The following is a 20,511-nucleotide window of genomic DNA, read 5'->3' as shown; positions in this document are numbered from 1 at the left end:
AAGTGTTCAAGGCAAGGTTGAAGCAACCTGGTTGAGTGGAAGGTGGCAGGGGGTTGGAATGAGATGATCTTTAAGGTCTCTTCCAACCCAAACCATTCTATGATTCCACATGTCAGGAATCCCTCTCACTGTGCTGATGAATGACCAGAGCAGGCAAGTCATTAAGAGCTACCTGAAACTATCTGTATAACTGAAGTTTAGTACTCAAAAAAGGGGATTCCAGCACACATCAGCTTCCTCTCTTTATTTCAGTGTAATCAGTACACAGCTGCCAGGTTAAAACTTTAACCAGACTAACCCTTTTCTGGTGAGGGGTTGAATTATTTCTGCTTGGTTTGGAACCAAGGCTGGGTGGAAGAATGTGTATGTTACACTAAGGTCACCTGTACAAGAAGAAGCCCAGTGAGATATTTCTTAAAAATACAACAACTGGTGGTATTTTAATACTACCCCCCCAAATGCAAAGTCTGTATAACTGACACACTCCTTATGCACAAATATGTTACAGTCTGGGTAGGGAATGCACAAGGAACAAGATGAGAGAAGAGGCTGAGTTTAAACATGTCAAAAACAAGGAGAAAATACAGTTTAGCTTGAAGGTACTTAAGATACTCAATAGAAAACTGTGTCCTTAAAGGAAATAATAAACAATGTCCACTTTAATACATTGCCAAGAAAAGGTATTATCTGACTATGAAATCCTTGTTCTGAGACAGTTTCTAATATTACAAAGCCAGTAGGAAAATTTCCCCCAGGAAAGAATTACATGAATCCAACAGTGCCACAGCTGGTGCTGAGGCAGCTGTTCACACACCAAACTCTGGAGCCTGAGGGTGCAACAGAACCCTCAGAGCATGGACAGAGCATGGAGCAGTGCTCTGGGGAGGGAACAGGCTGGGTCTTACCCCAGAAGGTGCCCTCCCATCAGGAACAGGGCACAGGCACAGCCAGTCTGGTAGGCACCTTGTAATAACAACAAATCATGAGGTAAAGCCAGGACATAAAAGTTTAGAGGTGAGGAGTTTTACAGCCTGAAGGAGACAGGAAATACATGAAATGATACCAACATAAAAGTATTTTGGGTTGCAGTCAGAATTTACAAGCACTGCATACAGCAGGTATCACCAGAACACAGCCCACTACCAACATACAGCAGTGCTTGGTGTACAACTGCACCATAAAACCTTGCAAAACCCATTATCAGATCCATGACTACAGGTACCCCTTCACTCCCAACACAGTTCCAGGGTAGCAGTCTGTGTTCCAGGTACCCTCTGTGGGTTTCTCCCTCATAAAATGTATGTATTTTGCATTTTAAGTCACTCTTCATTTATCCCCAGAGGGGACAGCAGGAGAAAATACAATGAGGTCACTGAACACTTCAGCTGCTGCAAACTTCTGGGCTTTGGTCTTCACTGGAGTGAAGGGAAGCTCAGCATCCAGCATTGGCTGTGGGAGGAATCAGAGTGTGGAGTCACTGCTTGAGGAACAGTTAGTCAGAATCCTGGACCACTGGAAGTACCATGACTTTGCTATGAGGAATTTTACAAGCTTATTTCAAGACATAACATAAGTGAGTACATGTGGTCTGTGTTGAAGACAGTCCTTACTTAAATCACTAAGCAGTATTTTAAAGAGGATTTTTCACAAGAAATTCTACACCCAAATTCTATTAACATTTTGAAAGTCTTTGCACACTTCTCCCTGTTGAATCTCACTTCCAGCCCTAAATGTTAAAGTGATTAAAGAAAAAAAAAAGTTGGGACAGACTTGAAAAATTCCAGGAAGAAAGTGGAGGAAAACCAGTCTGTTCATTATGTTAATGAACATCTACAAGGAAATTTGCAAGAAACATAATTTAAAGGATCAATCTGATAAGAATCGGAAGTTATTCTGTTATAAATGTCTTGATTCATCCTACACTCATCATGTGCAATAAGGAATATATCAGTGTGAGCAGGGAGACAGCTGGATTGTGGTTTGTGTTCCCAGTTATATGAATTGCCTTGATAATATCTTTGGGAGTTTAATTTTCTTTGTGCAGTAACCGAATCTGTAGCAAAGGTTAACAGCACTGGAACATGCAGCTTGTCTTAGTCAAATAAACTTGAAGGTCAGCTTACCATATCTAAAGGATTCCTGCCATTGGATGTCAAATCACTACAGGAAACATCTGAAAAATAAGAATATTTCATTTTTTAAAAGAAGATAGTCTGATGCTGCCAGGGCTGAAAAAAAAAAAAAAAAGGTATTGCTTTCTGCATCTTAAAAGAAACCACGGGAGGTTTTGCTAACAACACACATAAAACAAGCCAACACTGACAGTGATTTCAAAGATAATATTTAGATTATCATAAAACTTTAACCATAAGGCCCCAGCAATCCCACCCAAACCACACTCTGCAGCTCTAAGAAATGCACCTGTTGGATGGATTTTTGGTTCTCCAGACTGAGCAAAGTTTGTCTCTGTGCCGGGATCTTTCTCCGGGCTGCACATGGCAACGTCTTGTCCTTGCTCTGCAGCAGAGAGTTCCATCTCTTCCATGCCATCCACTGCTTTGGATTCACTGCTAGAATTTTCCAGCACCTGAAAAATAGGGATTTTCACTGTCCCCAGCCATGTCATTGTTATGCCAGAACAAATCCACCCATCTAATCTACAGGTTTTATGGACAATTCAGAAGAAATAGTTTTAACTCCAGGGACTGTACAAAGCACAGGCAGTGATCCATTTCACATGAACTGTTTCCCAAGCCTGAAAATCCCTTCAAAAGTATAAGGAAGCTCTTTCACAGGACAGAAGATTCTGAACTTCGAGTGCCAAAAACATTGTGAGGATGTTCTCTGGTGAGACTTTTCCTCGAGGAAAACCTGTCAGCAATGCTGACTCCCCAGAGAGTGACAACACCAACAAGCAGTTTCTCATTTGACAGAGAAAAGATGAAGTAAAAGGCACAAGAAAAAAATCAGTGACCATGATTTTTATATAAATATATAGTTATTATATATATTGGGATGGGAGGGGCAGTGACTGCTGCAGTCATGCACAGATCCAAGCAGGACCAAATAAAAATAAGATACTCCATTTCCAATGAAAGGTACTAAAGGATGATTAACTCTAAAGCACTGGCTTTCACTGAGTAGCACAGTATCACAAACTATGGAGGTTGCATTCTTGTTTTTTTAAAATTTTTTTAAGTCTATTAAAGCACAGGTGATGTCACCAAGTCCTCAAGACACTTCAGGACACGGATTTCTGATCCTTGGATCAGTAACACAGTTCTTACTATAATTTAAAGAGAATAACAGCCCAGTGCTGTGCTGGGGCAGCACGAGGACCAAGAGTGCTGCTGTGTTTAATCATGGTCCCCAAATGCAAAAGCATTTACAGAATTCACACCAGAACAGAGGCAGTGGACTTCACATTGCTTGCCCAGTGCCAAGTGTCCTCATGCAGCAGCCAGGACCTCCCAAAATACAGCTCCAAACTGCAGGTCCCCAAACTGCAGCAGTCCCTACCTGTGTCCATACTGAGAGGGACAAAGCAATACAGAGGATATCTAAGTGAGGATTTGATCAGAAATCCAAGTGTCTGGGGATAATCAACAGACCTTTTTTCTTTGCTGATAATAATAGAGTATTTAAGGCACGTACATGAGCTATGCATGACTTACCTCATCTCCCTCTGCTCTGCTGGCAACAGGACAGATTTCTTCTTCTGCAACCATGGAAATGCTGGAAGAGAAACCAAAATATTTTCATTCTTCTCAATCATCTTCATCAATCACCTTCAATCATCTTTAGACTCACCCACCTTATATTACAATTTGTTCTGCAATTGTGCTGGCACTGGTGAGTTATATCAAACTTTCTGGGCAAACAATTAACTTCCACCCCAGCAGCAAAATTACATTTGGGCAAAGCTCTTAATATTTGCTTAGGGGAAGGAAAAGTCACAAGGACTTTGCAACCTTCATCACTGCCAAATTGGAATAACATTTAAAGGGTATTAATATCATGTCTTTCAGTCAAAACCATACAATTATTTGTACAAGGTTAATTAAAAGCTGCCTTAACATGCCTACCTTTGTTCAACAACACCATCAGGGAGTTTATCCAACGGGGGAGTTTTTGCAGTGGGAAATTGGTCCATTTTCAGATTTTGTGGTGTTTGTTTTGCAGTTGCATCCTCAGGGTCACGGAGAGCAGAAGGAGTGTTTGGAAGCAAAGTTCTACGGGATGATCTTGGAGTTGTTTGTTTTCCAGGAGTCCTCTGGGAAGATCTGTGAGGGGTCTTTGAAAGCAAGCCTGAAAAATGTGTTTAACTTTTTCATTACTACAGCAGTTTCCAGAAGCTGAAAGGAACTGATCATTATGATTCTAGACAGAAACATGATTGTTTTCTGCTTGCTGAATTGTCTTATGCAAATATTATATTGAAATCTTCTATACCCTGCAAGGAGAAATGGAAATTATTAACTTCCACCTTTCAAATTTGGTAATTTTAATAGAATTAGAAAGGCAAAGATTCAGAACTGATGTTTATAACAGATTCTCTGCTGGATTTTGCTTAAAGCCAGTGTTGCTCAAAGATTTCAGGAGTTCTCTACTGACAAGAGGTACACAAAAAAAATTGCTAGTTGTCTGATGAGAAGAGGGATCTGCACAAAATAAATAAAGGGGGAATTTAAAGTCAAATTATGAACTAGAAATGGGAGAGAAGCAGAATGGCTCCCAAGGAGCCTGGCTGCACATAGATGTCAATAAGATACTTAAAATGAAGTTTTATTTTGAGCACCTGTTAAACCCCCCCAAACTATTAAACAGCTTTTATAGCAAACTGGATTATGTTACAATCTTGTTAACCATGAACAAAGATTATGGGTAGACTTTATTTGCAGCTCTGAAGACAGCACTGCAAGAGGTTTAGTTAAACATAAAAGATCCCAATTCCTGTCTTACAATTAGAGGACATCAGCTGGCACTGACTTTGATGAGGAGGTTTGTCAGCTGAACCTGGGAACACTGAGATTAGAATTTCATTATTAAACTTATGCTGGAAAAAAAATGAACCAGCTATTTCACCCCTCTGTCTAAGCAGGGATTTCATGCTGCCACAACCACTCAAATCAGCACATTCATGTACAACAATTTACTTTGGGGCCCTGATGTAATTAGTCACTGGTTGAAAGACTGTATCCAGCACTGGAAATCCTCTGTCCACCCTGGACTTGTATCCAGCATAAACTGCCCAATTCCTCTCCCCAGTGAAATGCATTAAACCCTCTTCAGCACTTTCAGGTCACAGAAATCACGATTAAGTTTCACCCACCTGAAAAGTTTTTCACAGGGCTTTCAACTCTGAAAAATCCCGCTTCAAAAACCACTTTTTCTGCTTGTGGCAGTCTCTCCTGATGTGCACCATCAGCAGCTCCCTCACACTTCATTTTCTCCCTCATGGCTGCCTTGACAGAAGCCAGGCGGCTCCGGGCAGCAGCTCTTGCAGCTGCTTCCAGCTTTGCTTTAGGCACTCCACCTGGAACAGCCTTTTTCTGGAATGGTAAGAAAGGCCAGGTCACACCTGGAAGCTTTGGATAGAAGCAATTACACATGAACACCTGCAGAGCTGCTGGTCCCACAGAGAGCACGGGGAAAAAGGAGGCTCAGGGGGGGCCTTTTGCTCTCCACAACTCCCCGACAGGAGGGTGGAGCCGGGCAGGGGGTTGGTTTCTTCACCCGCGTAACAAGTGACAGGATGAGAGGAACTGGGCTTAATTTGCACCAGGGGAGGTTTAGATTGGATATTAGGAAAAATTTCTTCACTGAAAGGGTTGTCCAGCCCTGGCACAGCTGCCCAGGCAGGGGTGGAGTCCCCATCCCTGCAGGGATTTAAAAGCTGTGTGGATGTGGCGCGTGGGGTCAGTGGTGGCCTTGGCAGTGCTGGGGGAACAGTTGGACTTGATGGTCTTAGAGGGCTTTTCCAACCTCAACAATTCTATGCATCGAGTTCTCTGCTCATCTCCAGACTCTCTTGGACTGCCAACCAGCTGTTAAGGTTAGTCTGTGATGACAATATTGAGAATTTTTTTCCAAACTGAGTCTGCAGTTCAGAAACACCCAATATGACTTCTGTTCCCAACAAATCCAGTAAGATATTGGAAACACTGGGATGCAGGGACTCCTAGTGGCAGGGACATAATGCAGCCACAAGGACAGACTCCAGGCAGGCAGTGAAGTCTTTCCTGGCATTCAGTTTTTCAAAGGAATTTTTGTTTTGTACCACCTGTAGGGTTCTGGCATTTATGGGCAGCTCCCAGAGACCACAATCCCTCCAGTTTCCCATGCCTGGAGTTTCTTATCAGCCTTTGTATCACTTTTATGATCAATTAAGCAATCTCCAGGAACTGGACAGAGTTTAGGCTATGCAAATGTAACTTGCTTCAGCCAGAAGCAATTAAATATTGCAAACCAAAGAGCAGATAAAACAACTCATTTTGCAATAAGCAGTAACTTATTTTGGATTGTGTCAGATCCATTTGTGCTTAGAGAAGTAGCAGTTTAAAGCCATCCATGGTGTTGGCTTGCTGGGACACCATGATAATTTAGCATTCCCTGCTTAAAACTTGCAGTCACTCCCAAATTTCCATGTGGTTTCCTTTTCAGTTAAGTCAGTGTCAATGCCAGTGGCCCAGATAAAGTGTAAGGGTAGGTTTATATCCTAAATTTACCAGGTTTATCTTAGTAGCATAGAATCTAATGACTCAAAAAAAGTCATTGTTAATTCTTAGTTCCAATCTTCCCAGCCAAAAGAGGAAACCAGCACTACAAACACCAACTGACACAAGTGCACGTGGGAGATGCAAGGGAGAAAGGTGCCTCCTGAGAGGGATCTCACTGAATATTTGAACTTTAACATCTAAAGAAGCCCTACAAGACATGCTTTAGGGGCTGTTCATACCTTGACAACTGCTTGGCTTGGGACATCAAGTGGCTGCCACTCGTTGTCTTGAAGCTTCTTCAGATTATCAAATTTTTTATTCACGTCTTCAATCTATTGGAAAGCCCAGAAAAAGTCCAGGTTTCATGTTCAAGACTTACCAGGCTTGCAGCAGAACAGTGCTTCATAAAATCAGATCAGAGTTTCCAGCATAGTTAATGCATTCAAGTACTTTTGATTTAAACACAGAAGCCAATAAAGCCACCAACTGATAGGAAGTATTAACTGTTCTACAGTTGACATGAAGGTCACACCACCTACACAACCTTCAGTTTGGAAGGCAAGCCTGGTCTCACTTCTGTAGCTTGAAGGTTCGCAGGAGAAGTCTAGAATTGTTTGGTTTCAGATCTAAAATGAAGGAGCTGGTTCTGGTTTACACCCTGTTTTCACCCTGAACCCAAGCCCCTTGACAATGGTCACATTTAAAGAAAGCTAAAGAACACATTGCACAATAGTCTTTATCCCAACAAGCACAGTTTCCAAACTGCAGGAAACAATATCTCACGTATCTCTGAAGAAGAAGATCAAATCTTTCCACAGGGAATTCAAAAGCTATGACCAGGACTATAACAAATCCATCTTTGCATTTAATTTAACAAGTTAGAAATTCCTTTGTTGAATGCTGATTTACAAATACTGTTGGGAGCCCTTTTGATAATTTAGAATATTATATTTCATTCTGAAACCGATGAAGGCATCAACAGAGGAAAAGAGATGAAGGTTTTCTACCACCTAAGCTCACCCCTAAATAGGGTTCTTGTAGTTTCTGCATTATTCTCATACTGAAGCATGGAATCCCTACTTTTCAGGTGAGCTCCAGGAATTTTCCAAAACCTCCCAGCTTTTGGTCCAGATAGACATTGACTGTAGCCTCACTCCAAACCAGAATAAAATTTGGCTACACACCTTCATTCCAGAGACAGACAAGATACACAGGCCACAAGAAGACACAACAAAAGAACTGGTCCATGAATCATAAATCAGGGTAGACCAACTGCTATTATTCATTGTCAGAAAGTGTTAAACAAGGATCTGCATTTTTTACATTAAAAAATAAAAAACAATCTGAATATTAAAATAGTTTCAATCCATGGTTTGTAAATAACTCCATCAGTTTTATTCTAGTGGGTCAACATGCAAGTACATACCTGAAAATTAATCATATCCCAAAATCCATCCAGGTCTGTACACTTTGTTTCTTTTTCACCTTGTTTAAATTCACAATTATCAACCAGGCCTTCAAACTGTTTGAACCTTTCTTCTATCAGCAGTCTTGTCTGACCAATTGTGGTGTGAATCAGGTCTTTAGCTTTAGCAACAGGAAAAAAAAAAGAGCATCTTGGAATAATCCCTCCTTTCACAATTGATTTAAATCGAGTATTTGAAGAGTCTGGAATTTGTTTGTGGTTTGAACTATGTTCCTCTATTGCAAACCTGCAGTATAATTCAGATGGAGCATCCCTACCCACTGACCTGGTCTAAACTTGCTTCTTTCAAAAAAATCTCTAAGCATTAATGAGTCACCTTCATTTTCCCAGATAAGGGCACTTGTTCTGCGTTAAAAACTAATCTTATTTAAAAAAAAATAAAACAGCTTGCTTAGAGTTCATGCATTTAAATACACTTCAAACTGACAACAGAACAACTGTTTTGATATGCACTTTGTTCACGTCATCAATCACCATCACATCAAGTGCTACACAAATTTTAGCAGTAGCAGACCACGACTTTTTGTCTCGAGGCAGACACAGCTCTAAACTTTCTCCAATACAGCTTTTATTAAGTGCTGCAGACAGTGCTGTTTATCAAGTAACAGACACATGTACTTCCCTCTGTCCCCTTCAGTTCCCACAACACCCCTTTTAGGGCCTATTGCAGCCCACTCTTACCATCCTCTGGAATGTCCAGCTCGAGGTTTCCATCCCACTGGAGGCACTGAGAGAGCAGCCTCTCTGTCTGAGTCCGAAGAATGTTTCTGAAAATAAAGGGATACAGAAAAACCAACGTCTTGGAGAATTTCCTGACTTGTGGCTGTTAATGGTGACTACCCTTTTGCTTTCAGAGAAGCCACAGTCTTTGAGCAGAAGTCATTAGACTGCTTTATTTTGCTGACTGGCTCAGAGGTAATTTCTTTTTTACTGCTTTAAAGCTCGTGTTCCTTTGGACAAGGTGTTAAGTCTCCAGAATTTTCTATTCTTCCCTTGCACTAACAGTACAAAAGGGAAGACAGGAAGGTGTGCCTGCTCAGGTCACTGCTGACAGACACCCATCACCACTAAATTAAGCTGATCTTTACAAGCTGTCTCGTTACTCATGTTAAGGACCTTCAAATGGACATCAGAGAAGTGAAACAAGTGAACCCAAACCTGAAATAGGGCACATCGTGCTCTTGCTCTCCTGTATCATCTGACTTCCCTTCAAGTGCTGTTGAGACAGGAGTTGTTTCATTTGATCTCTGAGTGGAAGTTTTCTCATCTGATTCACCTGCTGAAAAATAAGGAAGGAATTTATTCAGAATCCAGTGATAATTAAAAACATTGGAACAAAAAAACTAAGCGTGAGCTTCCTACCTTCTTCTCCTTCCAAACTTGTGGTCATTTGCTTTTCTTGAATGCCTCTAACAGAAGGTAGAATTCGACTTCTTAAATTAGGATTTTGTGCTTTAGTTTCACTGGATTTTTCATTTCTTTTGCTGCAAAGAAACAAAAGTACATTTAGAGCTAAGACACATTGAGAAGCTCGTATCAAATATGGCCAAATCCACCGAAATGCAGTTTAGAAGGCAATCCTCCACCCAACACTAGAGAACTCAAGCAAATCTTATTAGAATTAATAAATCTGTGCAGAGGGATATAGGGCAGAGACCCTGATAGCTGCTTCTAAAGTATGGACAGAATTAAGGATTATATCCATATTTGCTGCTGTATTAAGTCCACATTTAATCAGTGAGACCAACCATGATGATCAGGTGCTACAACCCCACAACAGCTTGTTCCACAGTGAATCTCACACAAATCTTTTCTTGTGTCAACACACAGAGAGGTTCACTTGCATTTTAGGTCCCTTAGGAAGAAAAAAAATCTTACACTGGAGATTTTGAGAAATTCCAGAAAGCAGTGGGTGTCAAAAAAGCCTTTGCACTTGAAGGAGTCATGGGTTTAACTTTGTAGTTTGCTAATTCGCTCGGTGGCTGAAACACAAAGTTCCCGGGTGCAAAAGAGCATGTTTTGGGTCTCCCTGGAGCAGAATTGTTGTTTTCCACTGAGCTTTGTTCTTGCTTCAGTTCTACTGGTGTTGAATGTTTGGAATCAGCTGCAGGACCTTTCGCCCCTGGATCCACTTGAGTGTTTTTCTCCACTTCACGTTTAGAAGGAATTACCTGTAACAGATTAAATAGACCAATCAAATTATCACATCAATCGTTTGCTATAGGAAATTATAACATGAATTATAACATGACTGTCTGAAAGCCATCAAGAAGGGAACAGTTTCAGGTAGGTCACCTTCTACAACAGCACACCTCTACAGAAGTGAAGATTTACCAACATTTTTTGACACCTGCAAATCATTCTAGAGACAGGAGTAGCACTTCTCTACGAGGAATGCAACAATCCACTCAAGGGGCTAAAGCAGAACAACCTCACCTACCAAAACAATAATTACAATTAGCAAATGCTTGCTCCCACTGCTAGAAAAAATGCTTTAAGGTGATAAACTCCTCAAGAGGAGAATTACTGGCTCCAAATCCAACTAGCCTGTTGAATAATCACAGTTTACCCACATACTGCAATCCAAAGGCTGAAAAACAAGCTGAAATAGGCTGATAGCTGAGGAATGCAGCCCAAGACAAGTGCAGTTGGGACCACAGAATGTCATTAGAGGAGAAAAAAATTAAACAGTAAGTTGAATCCACATTCTTATGAGATGTGTGGACAGACAGTCACACAGAACACACTTCTGAGACACCCAATTGAGAGACTGGTAGCCCAAACCAGCCAAAGAACTTCGACTGTTTCTGAAGAAAATAGGCATCTTCAATCCATTGAAAGTCTTGTTTTACTTCAGTGACCTCTGGTAGGAATTTAAACCTTGAATTCTGCTTTGAACACACTTTTTCAAAGGAGATGACTTTGTGGTTACAGCAAGTTTACCAACTGGCAGGGACTCCTGCCTGGGAAGAGGTACTTGTCTAAGGAAGATATAAGTGCTCTTACCTCCTGTTTGTGTGTGATTGCACAATTTCAAGAGAACACCAGAGCACACACAGGTGCAGTTATGGAAACAGGAACAGAGATGGGATGTGTGAGAGGGAACAATGGAGTGCAAAGGAGAAAAATCATTGATAGAGGCAGAAACATTGTCATAGTGATGACACCAGGAACCACAATGACTGCCTTGAGTTATAAATCTTGTCTGCCTTGCAGAGAATAGCATTTCAGCTTTATTTTTTGGTGGTTCAAAACCTAAAAATGTGTTTATTTCTTAGCTTCTAGAGTCTCAGATTGTTACCCAAGATGGAAAGGATTCAAGGCATGCTTCAAAAAGGAATCAACTGCACAAAATTCACAACTGCTTGATTAAATCAGCAAGAGAGTCTTTTTTTTTTTTTTACTAGTTAAAACATGGAATGTGAGATATGCCATGTAAGAACTTCTTGTCTATTTTAAATCATTGTCCAGATCTTGATTAGTAGTTAAGTAATTCATCAATCACATCCATGTACATGGTGGGATTCTTAACACTGTGCTGTGCAGGGCCAGGAGATGGACTCTGATGATCCCTGTGGGTCCCTCCCAACTCATGGTACTCTATAATTCTATATAAGCACTAAATTTGAGCTTAATTTTCAAAATATGGCAGTATAAATACATACAGCTTCTTCCCAAAATCTAGCTTATTAGTGAATTTATTACATCTATGCTTGAACATTTATTTCAGCTACAGTGACACTGACTGTTATTGGCTCTTAAATCAGTTTTACTGCTTTTCCATTTCAGATATTAAACAACCTACCTTCGTGGTATTAGGTCTGACAGCTTGCTTCTGCTTCCCTACATTTGTTGTCTTTCTCTGTGACTGGTTACCTAGAAAAAGAGAAACTCCCAGAGGTCAAAAAGGCACCTGATTAAGGTAAATCTTCCACCAAAAGACTGCCATAAAAATCCAATTGCTAAAGAAAGGGAGAGATTGCTTTTCTTCTTAAGTGGGAGGTGGCTGGAGGGAAGAAAGAACATTGCAAAAGTTCATTCAAAAGAAAACCTGGCCCAGGATTTAATAGTCTAGTAATAGAGATGCATCATCAAGAAAGGCAAACAGATTTATTAAGTCATTAGTCTTTAGATGTTGTCATATACTAAATATAAAAGTCACTTTATTTCCTCAAAGGTTGAAGAGAGAATGTCAGGCCAATTCAAGCTCAGATTTTTAATTTCTATATGGATTTCTGTTGGTGAATTAAATTCTAGTAAACAGGCAAACATGAACAAAGAGCAATTCCTGACCTGAGGAACAAAGGCTCTCATCTCACCCAGAGGTATCTGTTCCTGATCCTACATTTAATAATCATATGTCCATAAACAGCAATACACCAAAGTGGCAAATCTTGACCAGTTCTGGCTTTGTTCTGTGAGTCTGTAATTACCATGTGGACACTGATGCTCCACAGTGATGGATTTTATGGGAAACTGTCCAATGCTGGTTTCAACATCTTGGTTTAAATATTGGAAGAGAGTTGCAGATGACAGTCTAAGTGATAGACTGTTCAGTCCTTTTCTTACATGACAATTTGGCATGATTTAGGCACAGCCTAAGTACAGTTGAGCCACACAACTCACTGCCTCACTTACCTGCAGTAGCAGCAGTAGCTGTTGGTTTCAGCACCTGCCTGGCTGCAGAGGCAGCTGCTCTGGTGATCCTCACATTTGAGGCTGGCTGGGCTGCAGTCTGCAACACTGTAAGAGACAATAATTCCAGAGGTTTCAGGAAGCTGCACTCAAGTAATAACTGAAAGTTCAAATTCTGAAGGAATCAGAAAAGTGCACAAGCAATTATCAGCTGCATTGGTTTGCCAGAATGAGCAGGGCTGGGGGTTTTGTCCTTCTCCATGTTCCCTGCAATCAGAGTCAATGCCATCCCTGTTGTACAGATGAAGCTTTCTAGAACAATAACTTTGCCATGGTTATTTGCACAGCTGGAAGCTTAAGCAAACCATCAGTGTAACAAAGTGATGCCCTGGCTATTATACGACACATTTCCAAAGTCAGAATTTAATGTAAGCTAACAAAGTATTCTTAAGACTAATTGCCTCTGAAATACTTTATAAAATATGAGAAGTTCATGCACCATATTACCCATCTTAATAATTTTCATCTTTGTATTTTAGTACTGTTTTTAATAGCCTTTAAAAATGACAGCATTTTCCTGCACAGAAAAATTTCATGGGGGCTCTTTATTCCATACTCTGCCTTCCTGAAATCCAGTAGCCCCACTTGGTTACTGTTATTCATGTCTTTAAATGTCCAGCTGCCATTCTGCAGAAGCTAAAATGACAAGTTGGGGAAAAAAATTACTAGATAAATAATTATAATATTTGATTTATCAAACATTCACTTCACAAACGTTTTTATACTGGTGTTTCATAGAATCACAGAATGGTTTGAGCTGGAAGGGACATTAAAGACCATCTTGTTAAATACATATATTGCATATCCTTGATTCAGCACAAAAGGAATAATCAATTCTAGTGGATGACAATTTTTCCAAATTTAAACATTTTAATTGTTATAACAAACAGCGATAATAGATCTTTTCAGTGTTCACTGAAGGCACTACTGAAATTTATTTAAATAAAGGTCTGCTGCTTGCTGACTTAATTAGATTAATGATGTGAAAGTCATTTCACTCTGAATTAGTGAATATCTCGCATTAACATCAATATTCCACATGACTTGGCTGTATCTACTTAAGGCACAGATATCACTGGGCTGTGAGGAAGAATTTCTAATCAAAGCTACTCCCCTAAAGGTGGCAGGGATTTTTTTAGCTGTTCTTTCTTTAAGAAATATATTTAATTGTCACACAGAAAGTGACAGAAACAGAAAGGACTGTTTCAAAACACAAAAATGTAAGATTGTTCTTGTCGTTTTTTCAAGAAGACAATCACACATTCACTCAGTTGCCCTGGTGTGCACCAGCAGTTTGGGCTCCAGGCTCCAACATCTTATGCTGATGTGCTTTACCAGCAGGCTGTCCTTTTCCAAACCTTTTCCAATGCTGAATTACACAAGGATTTTCACTGAGAGATCTGACATCACTGTACAGATGCATCTGTCTTCAGTACAGACAGAAGACAGATCTTAGTGAAAATATTTACAGGTCATACAAACAGCTATTTTTCAGGCTATCCACAATACCAAGGAAAAATAGTGCTTTCCTTATGTCAGCTACTTTTCATCTTTCCAGATAAAGTCTCTTGCTCTTCTGTGACAGCAGCAGTTGCTACCTGTGATATTCCTCTCAGAGGCAAACAGAAAGCTCCAGGAGCTAAGGCAGCTGGCAATCATGCAATCCTGCCCACTGACCTGTTTCTTTTCCCTCTCCTGGGGTGAATAATCAGTAACCAGGAATGCCAGTACCCTGCATTCCATTCCCCCAGCCTATGGAGGCAACAAGCACATGAGATCCCTGGATGATCTGCCAGCTTGTCACAGCTGGTAGGAATGGCCATCCTCGAAAACTCCTCATTTCCTACACCCAAAACCAAACCAGCAGCATCCTTTCAGAGGGTCAGATGTAGGGATCATGCTACTTCCATACCTTTCTCCTTCTCAGCCCCTTTGGCTGTGCCCATCTGTTTACGTCCTGCTTGTGCGGGGCGCGCGCTCTGCCCGTGGGCACTGACCTACGAGGAAAAAAAAAAACCAACATTCCTTCATGAAATATCAGATTTCCAGAAATTCAGCAGCCCAATTTCCTTCCTCATCTCTCTGTTCTAGCTCACAGTAAAACAGAAAGTCAAATAATTTGGCACAGAGGGCTTTAAAAGGCAAAGAGATACTATTGATAACTAAAGCAGATTGGTTTAGACATGTGTTAACATCCATTATCCAACTAGTTAAGAAATTGTCAGAAAAAGAATGAAGAAAAATATTGAAAATATTTATTATGAGATGAGGTGCCAATTACTGCCACATCTCAGTACACACTGTGTTTCAAAAATCAATTTAAAAAAAAAATAAATCAATATTAACTCAGTTGTCCCTTTGTAAAGTTATGACTGGAATTCCTTCAAATACACTGAAGTTTTGTAAGGCAAGATTCAAAATGCAGCTTCTTTTACAGATTCCTGCTGGTGAAATTCCTCGCCAGAACCCACTTTTTTTATAAAATTAATAGCACAAGGGACTGCCATGCTTCACAGTAAAAATAAAAATTACTTTAGTGCTGGCATGTGTGAAGAATTAACTGATTCTTACAATCTGAGTTTGTGACAGTTTGTGCATTCAAGGGGGATTGCACTGGGTTCCCCAAGCCAAAACCAAACTCTGTAACTTCAGTCTCACCACCACCTCTACACATTTGCAGTTCTTGCTGGCTACAGTATCTTGAAAAATTTGATTGAAAAACTGATCCAGAACTTGTAAAGATACAACCCTGAGTTATGGTCTGAAATGGCATCTAAATTTATTCACTGAGGTTTATATATACATATATAAAAAAATCAAACCGTAGAGGACTTAGGTGCTGTTGATATCAGACTTGGTATCAGAGATTTTCCTTCTTGGATCTTGGCCCTTGATCGTGTCATCCTTCCAGAGAAAGCAGGAGCTGCCTGGAAACATCCCCAGGGAAACAAGGGTTAATATACTCCTTTTCTCTCTCATCTGAGTGAGCAAGAGGCATAAACGTGGAAAAAACAATATGTCCATGCAAAATGGGTCAAGTGTGTAACCTGAAAAACTTTCAAAGTCAAGTGGACTAGAGAGGAGCAAGTTACTAGTTCTAAAATAAATTAGTTGTTTCATTTGTGGATGAATCATTCCAGTTTTTGAACTGAAGAGTCATGAATACAAAAATCTACATATCACTAGTAGTATTTCTGGTTTTGTTTTAAAAAAAATGAGCCAAATCATAGAATCATAGAATCATAGAATCGATTGGGTTGGAAAAGACCTCCGAGATCATCGAGTCCAACCCTTGGTCCAAATCCAGTCCATTTACTAGATCATGGCACTCAGTGCCACGTCCAATCTGCGTTTAAAAATCTCCAGGGATGGTGAATCCACCACCTCTCTGGGCAGCCCATTCCAATGCCTGATTAATATACTCAATAAGTTTCTCCCTCACCCCATCCAGGCCTCTAATTTCGATAAAATTATTTTAAAAAAAATTAAATGACTCCTTCGTTGTTCCTTCTCATAACAGAAATATCAGTGAAGCACTTTCAAAACAAACTGTTTATTTGGAATAGCGCACAGAATTTGTACACAAGCAGAAATTCTGGTAGAGTTTACAAATGTAATTAACTCAGATATTAAATATTACTCTTCTCACCTTCTCTTTTGGCTTTGCTACCGCTGGATCCTCAGGTGCAAGGGCAAGAAATCCAGGTGCAGCTGGTTTGTACAACCCAACTTTGAACACCCCCTTCTTGGCTTTCTCCCTCTGCTCCACCAGCTTGCGAAGCTCCTTCTGTTCTTTGTAGCGCTGGAGCATCTCCCTGCGCTCGTTCACCCTCTTGGTGGCTGCACTTACAGCTTGTTCTGGAGCAGAGAGGGAAGACAGACGTGTCTTAAAACCATGAAGGTATTTCTGAGCCAACAATAAGCAAGTCAGGAACTTGCAATAAATTTTTCCAAGCTGGAAGAGGAACATCTTAAGTCAAAGAGCAGAAAACTGTCTGGAATCTCAGAATTTTTTGAACTTTAAGTCAGCTTTGGATACTGAAGTCTCTGGCTGAGAATAAATGAGGTAGAAATTATATGAAATAGTAAAATCTTAAGATGATGCCAAACTTGAATTTTACGCCTACCTGAAAAATTGATATCCACTTAAAGTTGAAATTTATTAAAGATAATAAAGATAAATTTATTAAATTTCATACTTGATATTATTAAATACAAACTGCACTTATCTACCAATAAGGGACTATCCCCCAATAATCTTCTGCTATCAAAACATCGAAGGTAAAAATATTTTTAAAGAACTCTGTTAACTTTTTTAAAGATTAACTTAATTTCTTAGAACACAAGCATTCAGGAGAGCCAGGGAGGCAAAATTCAGTATATATGCAGGCCTGATTTTCTGAGGGGAAAGCTGAGTTGTCAAAACCTAGCGATTTTTAAAATAAAAAAATTATGCTATGCATTTACCCCTTACTAATTGTATATATAATTATAAGGTACAATTGCCCATTTCTAAGCACACTTCAAGGACATGACAGACACCAGTTGTATGTTAGATGAGATTTTAGGTCAGAGCTTTTCACATCTTGAAGGACAAAGCAATCATTAAGAGACTTCCCACTGAGTATTAATAGCAAAATGCATTTTTCCTTTAGCTGCTCCAGCCAAATCAGAGCAAAACCTCACTCGCACCACCAGAGCAGGGAAGAGGATACACCTGTATCAAGATTTTATTTTCTTGATTTTAACAGTTAGAAGGACTGGTAGTCATGGGGCTTTAAATCTTAAACCTTTTCTTCAAATTAAAATGTTGACTGCAACTAGGTCCGTTTGATAATGTTATTAAATCAACTTAAAGGCATTTTTAACAAAGGTCTGTAACGAGCCTTTACTTTGTTTTACGCTGCTGCTCTCTTGGGAGCCTGTTTCCCTTGTTTCCTTGAGTTCAGAAATTCCCTTCTCTTTGGAGGGCTGAACATTGAGATCTGCCAGCCCGAACTGCCGGCCCTTCTCAAACTGCTTGTGCCTGTTCTCCTTCTGAAGGGTCGATCTCCTGCGGGCAACTTTGGCTCTCAGGGCTTCCGTGCTCAAATCCCTCTTGTATCGACTGGCAAACTGGGAGGTAGCAGCCATCCTGAGGACCTGAGAGAAAGATCACAGTTATTAGGGAAAAACTGTCACGTTTTCTTTTCTTTTTCATAAAAGTTTTAACACTACAAGCAAAGCCCCAAGTTTTTTGTTTGTGTACGTGTACCAGAAAAACACTCAGATTATAATTTCAGCAATGACCCTTTCGGTAATTTCTCGTTATTTTATTAATTCCAGGGGCTACTTCGGTTGTTGAGTGGTCAACAAGCCTGACACAAAATTAGGAGGGGACATTGCAGCCCTGCCTGGGATTGGCCAGCAGGTCTGTTCTCACCACAGCTGTTTTCCACGTTAAGGAGATGAGGGAGAAGATGACCACGACAAGGCTGTAGGACAATACTTGGAAGCAAGTTGGAAGTTGCCACTGAGCATTTTGATTCCACCCTATCTGATGGCAAGGAATTTTTGTCCTGCATCAGAGTACTTGGCACCATTCCCCAGCTGAGTTTCCAGGATGCAACTGCAGTACAATAGTGGTTATTTCAAGCAGGATTTCTCCCTACTTTTTTAACCTGAGGGAGACTTAAGGCAAATGTCAGTTGGTTTGTACATGCTGTGCTAATAGTACCTAAAGGGGCTGCAGGAGAGCTGGAGAGGGGCTTTGGATAAGGGAGAAGGCAGGGTTATATGGGATAATAGGAAAAAAATGTTTGCTCTGAGGGTGGAGAGGCCCTGACATGGGTTTCCCAGAGAATCTGTGGCTGCCCAATCCCTGGAATTGTTCCAGGCGAGGCTGGATGGGGCTTGGAGCAACCTGGAGTAGTGGAAGATGTCCCTGCCCATGGGAGGGGGTTGGAACTGGATGGGCTTTAAGGTCCCTTCCAACCCAAACCATTCTGGGATTCTATCATCCCCTGCATCCCACTGAACCCTGTCTCGTTGAGGGTTTTCCACCTCAAGCAGGGTCTTTCAGACATCTCATCTTCCACCACTTCCATGAAACAGCTCTACAGTAAGCAGGGTGATAGAGCTAAACTAAATACCCAACAGTTACTAATTTATTGATAAATTGGTCATTTACTGAGGTTCTTCATTTCAAGACAGCAAGCTCTGATTAAACTAAAGGAATGATCAGTGAACTGGACTAAAAAGATCAGCCTTGACAGCGGGTATAGGGGATTTCTTGAAGTCCATCATGAACAACTGATCTACACCTCAGTAAGAAATCCTGCATAAAAATTAAACCAAAACTTGAAGAAGGCAAATATAATAGAAGCAGAGACACAGAGAGAGCTTCCCACAAAGGTATTCCCAACTCACTTCTCAAGTCAGTAAAAGCAATGCAGGAAGTTACCAATGATCTCTCATTAAAAATGTACGACATGCTCAATATCTTAGTTATATTTAGAACAAACATACCTGTCTCTTCTCTCCAGGTTACTGTTCCTGTGTGGTACCTCGCCCAAACTGGAGCCTAGAAGATTAGTTGGGATTTAAATTGGCATAAATTCAAATAAAGACCGTTATCAGGAATGGGACAGGAGGCTTATACAAAAGATTTGTGAGTGACTAACATACAACTACCGAACACTAAAGCTGAAAATTTATTTTTAGAAATAAAAGCGAGGGAAAAGAGCTGATTTTGACCAGCAACACCACAAGAACTAAAGGGCAATTAATAACTGGATAGTAATAATAGATATAAAAACATTTAGGTGCTCAGTTTGCACTTTTAGCGCGAACAGCGAGAAATCAGAGCAGGCAGAGCAAACACCGCTATGTTTAATTGCAGCAAGTTTAACGCTGAATAAGGCCTGGACTCCGCAGTTTCGGGACGGACCCCGGGGGTCGGGACGAGTTGCCGGGCATCCCCAGACCCCGCTGTGAGGGGTCGCCAACAGGACTGTCCCCTCAGCGCCTCAAGGCGTTCCCAGCCCAGCTCACCGGGGAGGCAACGCCACCACAGCCCCCTCCTCAGGCACGACCCCCCCCGCCGCGGGGCCCGTCACGAAGCCCATTCCCAGGGCCTTACAGTCCTTTTAGGGCCCCCAAATCCCCCCAAGACCCCCCCAAGACCCCCCCAAGACCCCTCGGATTCCGCCCCGTCCCCTCCATTACCTGCACGGCCCTCACCCCCTGCGCGCGCCGCCCCGCCTCGCTTTCAAATCTCACCCGCCAACGCTCATTGGCCACTCCCGGCCCGCCCGCCCGCCCGCGACCTCCAATCGGCCGTTGACGGGCAGCACCCGAATCTCGAAGCGCGACGCTTATTGGCCCCCCCGCTGGGTGCCGTTTAATTTTCATTGGCTGCTCCCAGCATTTCCCCGCCCTCGCTTGCCGCTCATTGGCTGGCGGGGTGAGGGAGGTGAAGACGCTGAGCGCGCGGGGGCGAGGCCCGGCCTTGAGGCCCCGCCCGGTGCAGGAGGGGGGCACGCTAAGATGGCGGCGGGGGACCGCTGATTTCGCGGGTTCCCTGTACCTTGGTGGTTCCCTATACTCGGGGGTTACCTGGCTACGGGGATT

The 20,511-nt window shown here is 41.4% G+C and overlaps 1 protein-coding gene across 3 annotated transcripts; it reads right to left on the bottom strand.

Annotated features, from left to right (window-relative positions):
* Nucleotides 1–229: 229 nt before the first annotated feature.
* DLGAP5 (DLG associated protein 5) lies at nucleotides 230–20,182 on the bottom strand. Of its 3 annotated transcripts, none has more exons than XM_064659565.1 (20): nucleotides 20,107–20,182; nucleotides 19,408–19,455; nucleotides 17,793–18,042; nucleotides 16,550–16,758; nucleotides 15,723–15,827; nucleotides 14,813–14,897; nucleotides 12,844–12,948; nucleotides 12,011–12,081; nucleotides 10,084–10,376; nucleotides 9,568–9,689; nucleotides 9,364–9,484; nucleotides 8,887–8,972; nucleotides 8,146–8,306; nucleotides 6,959–7,051; nucleotides 5,333–5,552; nucleotides 4,086–4,308; nucleotides 3,675–3,735; nucleotides 2,422–2,587; nucleotides 2,124–2,173; nucleotides 230–1,449 (listed from the first exon to the last, which is right to left on the bottom strand). In XM_064659565.1, the coding sequence occupies exons 3-20, from the start codon at nucleotides 18,031–18,033 to the stop codon at nucleotides 1,327–1,329; spliced, it is 2,535 nt and encodes an 844-aa protein (XP_064515635.1). In that variant the 5' UTR covers nucleotides 18,034–18,042; nucleotides 19,408–19,455; nucleotides 20,107–20,182; the 3' UTR covers nucleotides 230–1,326. The 3 variants fall into 3 exon arrangements, with proteins under 3 accessions (XP_064515635.1, XP_064515637.1, XP_064515636.1); XM_064659567.1 differs by having other exon boundaries at nucleotides 9,364–9,481; XM_064659566.1 differs by having other exon boundaries at nucleotides 19,408–19,462; nucleotides 20,107–20,130.
* Between the last annotated feature and the right edge of the window lie 329 nt (nucleotides 20,183–20,511).

The sequence above is a fragment of the Pseudopipra pipra genome, chromosome 6, assembly GCF_036250125.1.
Source record: "Pseudopipra pipra isolate bDixPip1 chromosome 6, bDixPip1.hap1, whole genome shotgun sequence".
Lineage (NCBI taxonomy): Eukaryota > Metazoa > Chordata > Aves > Passeriformes > Pipridae > Pseudopipra > Pseudopipra pipra.
The sequence above is the reverse complement of the archived record's forward strand: the minus strand, read 5'-3'. Positions and strand labels throughout refer to the sequence as shown.

What these genes read in the sequence shown, in the direction of transcription:
- DLGAP5 (XM_064659565.1), bottom strand. Translation starts at nt 18,033, where the DNA reads ATGGCTGCTACCTCCCAGTTTGCCAGTCGATACAAGAGGGATTTGAGC. An exon ending in GAGCAGCAGCGTAAAACAAA is followed by an intron (nt 16,759 to 17,792) that starts GTAAAGGCTCGT and finishes TCTCTGCTCCAG; the next exon opens with AACAAGCTGTAAGTGCAGCC. An exon ending in CAAGCCAAGCAGTTGTCAAG is followed by an intron (nt 5,553 to 6,958) that starts GTATGAACAGCC and finishes TTACCATTCCAG; the next exon opens with AAAAAGGCTGTTCCAGGTGG.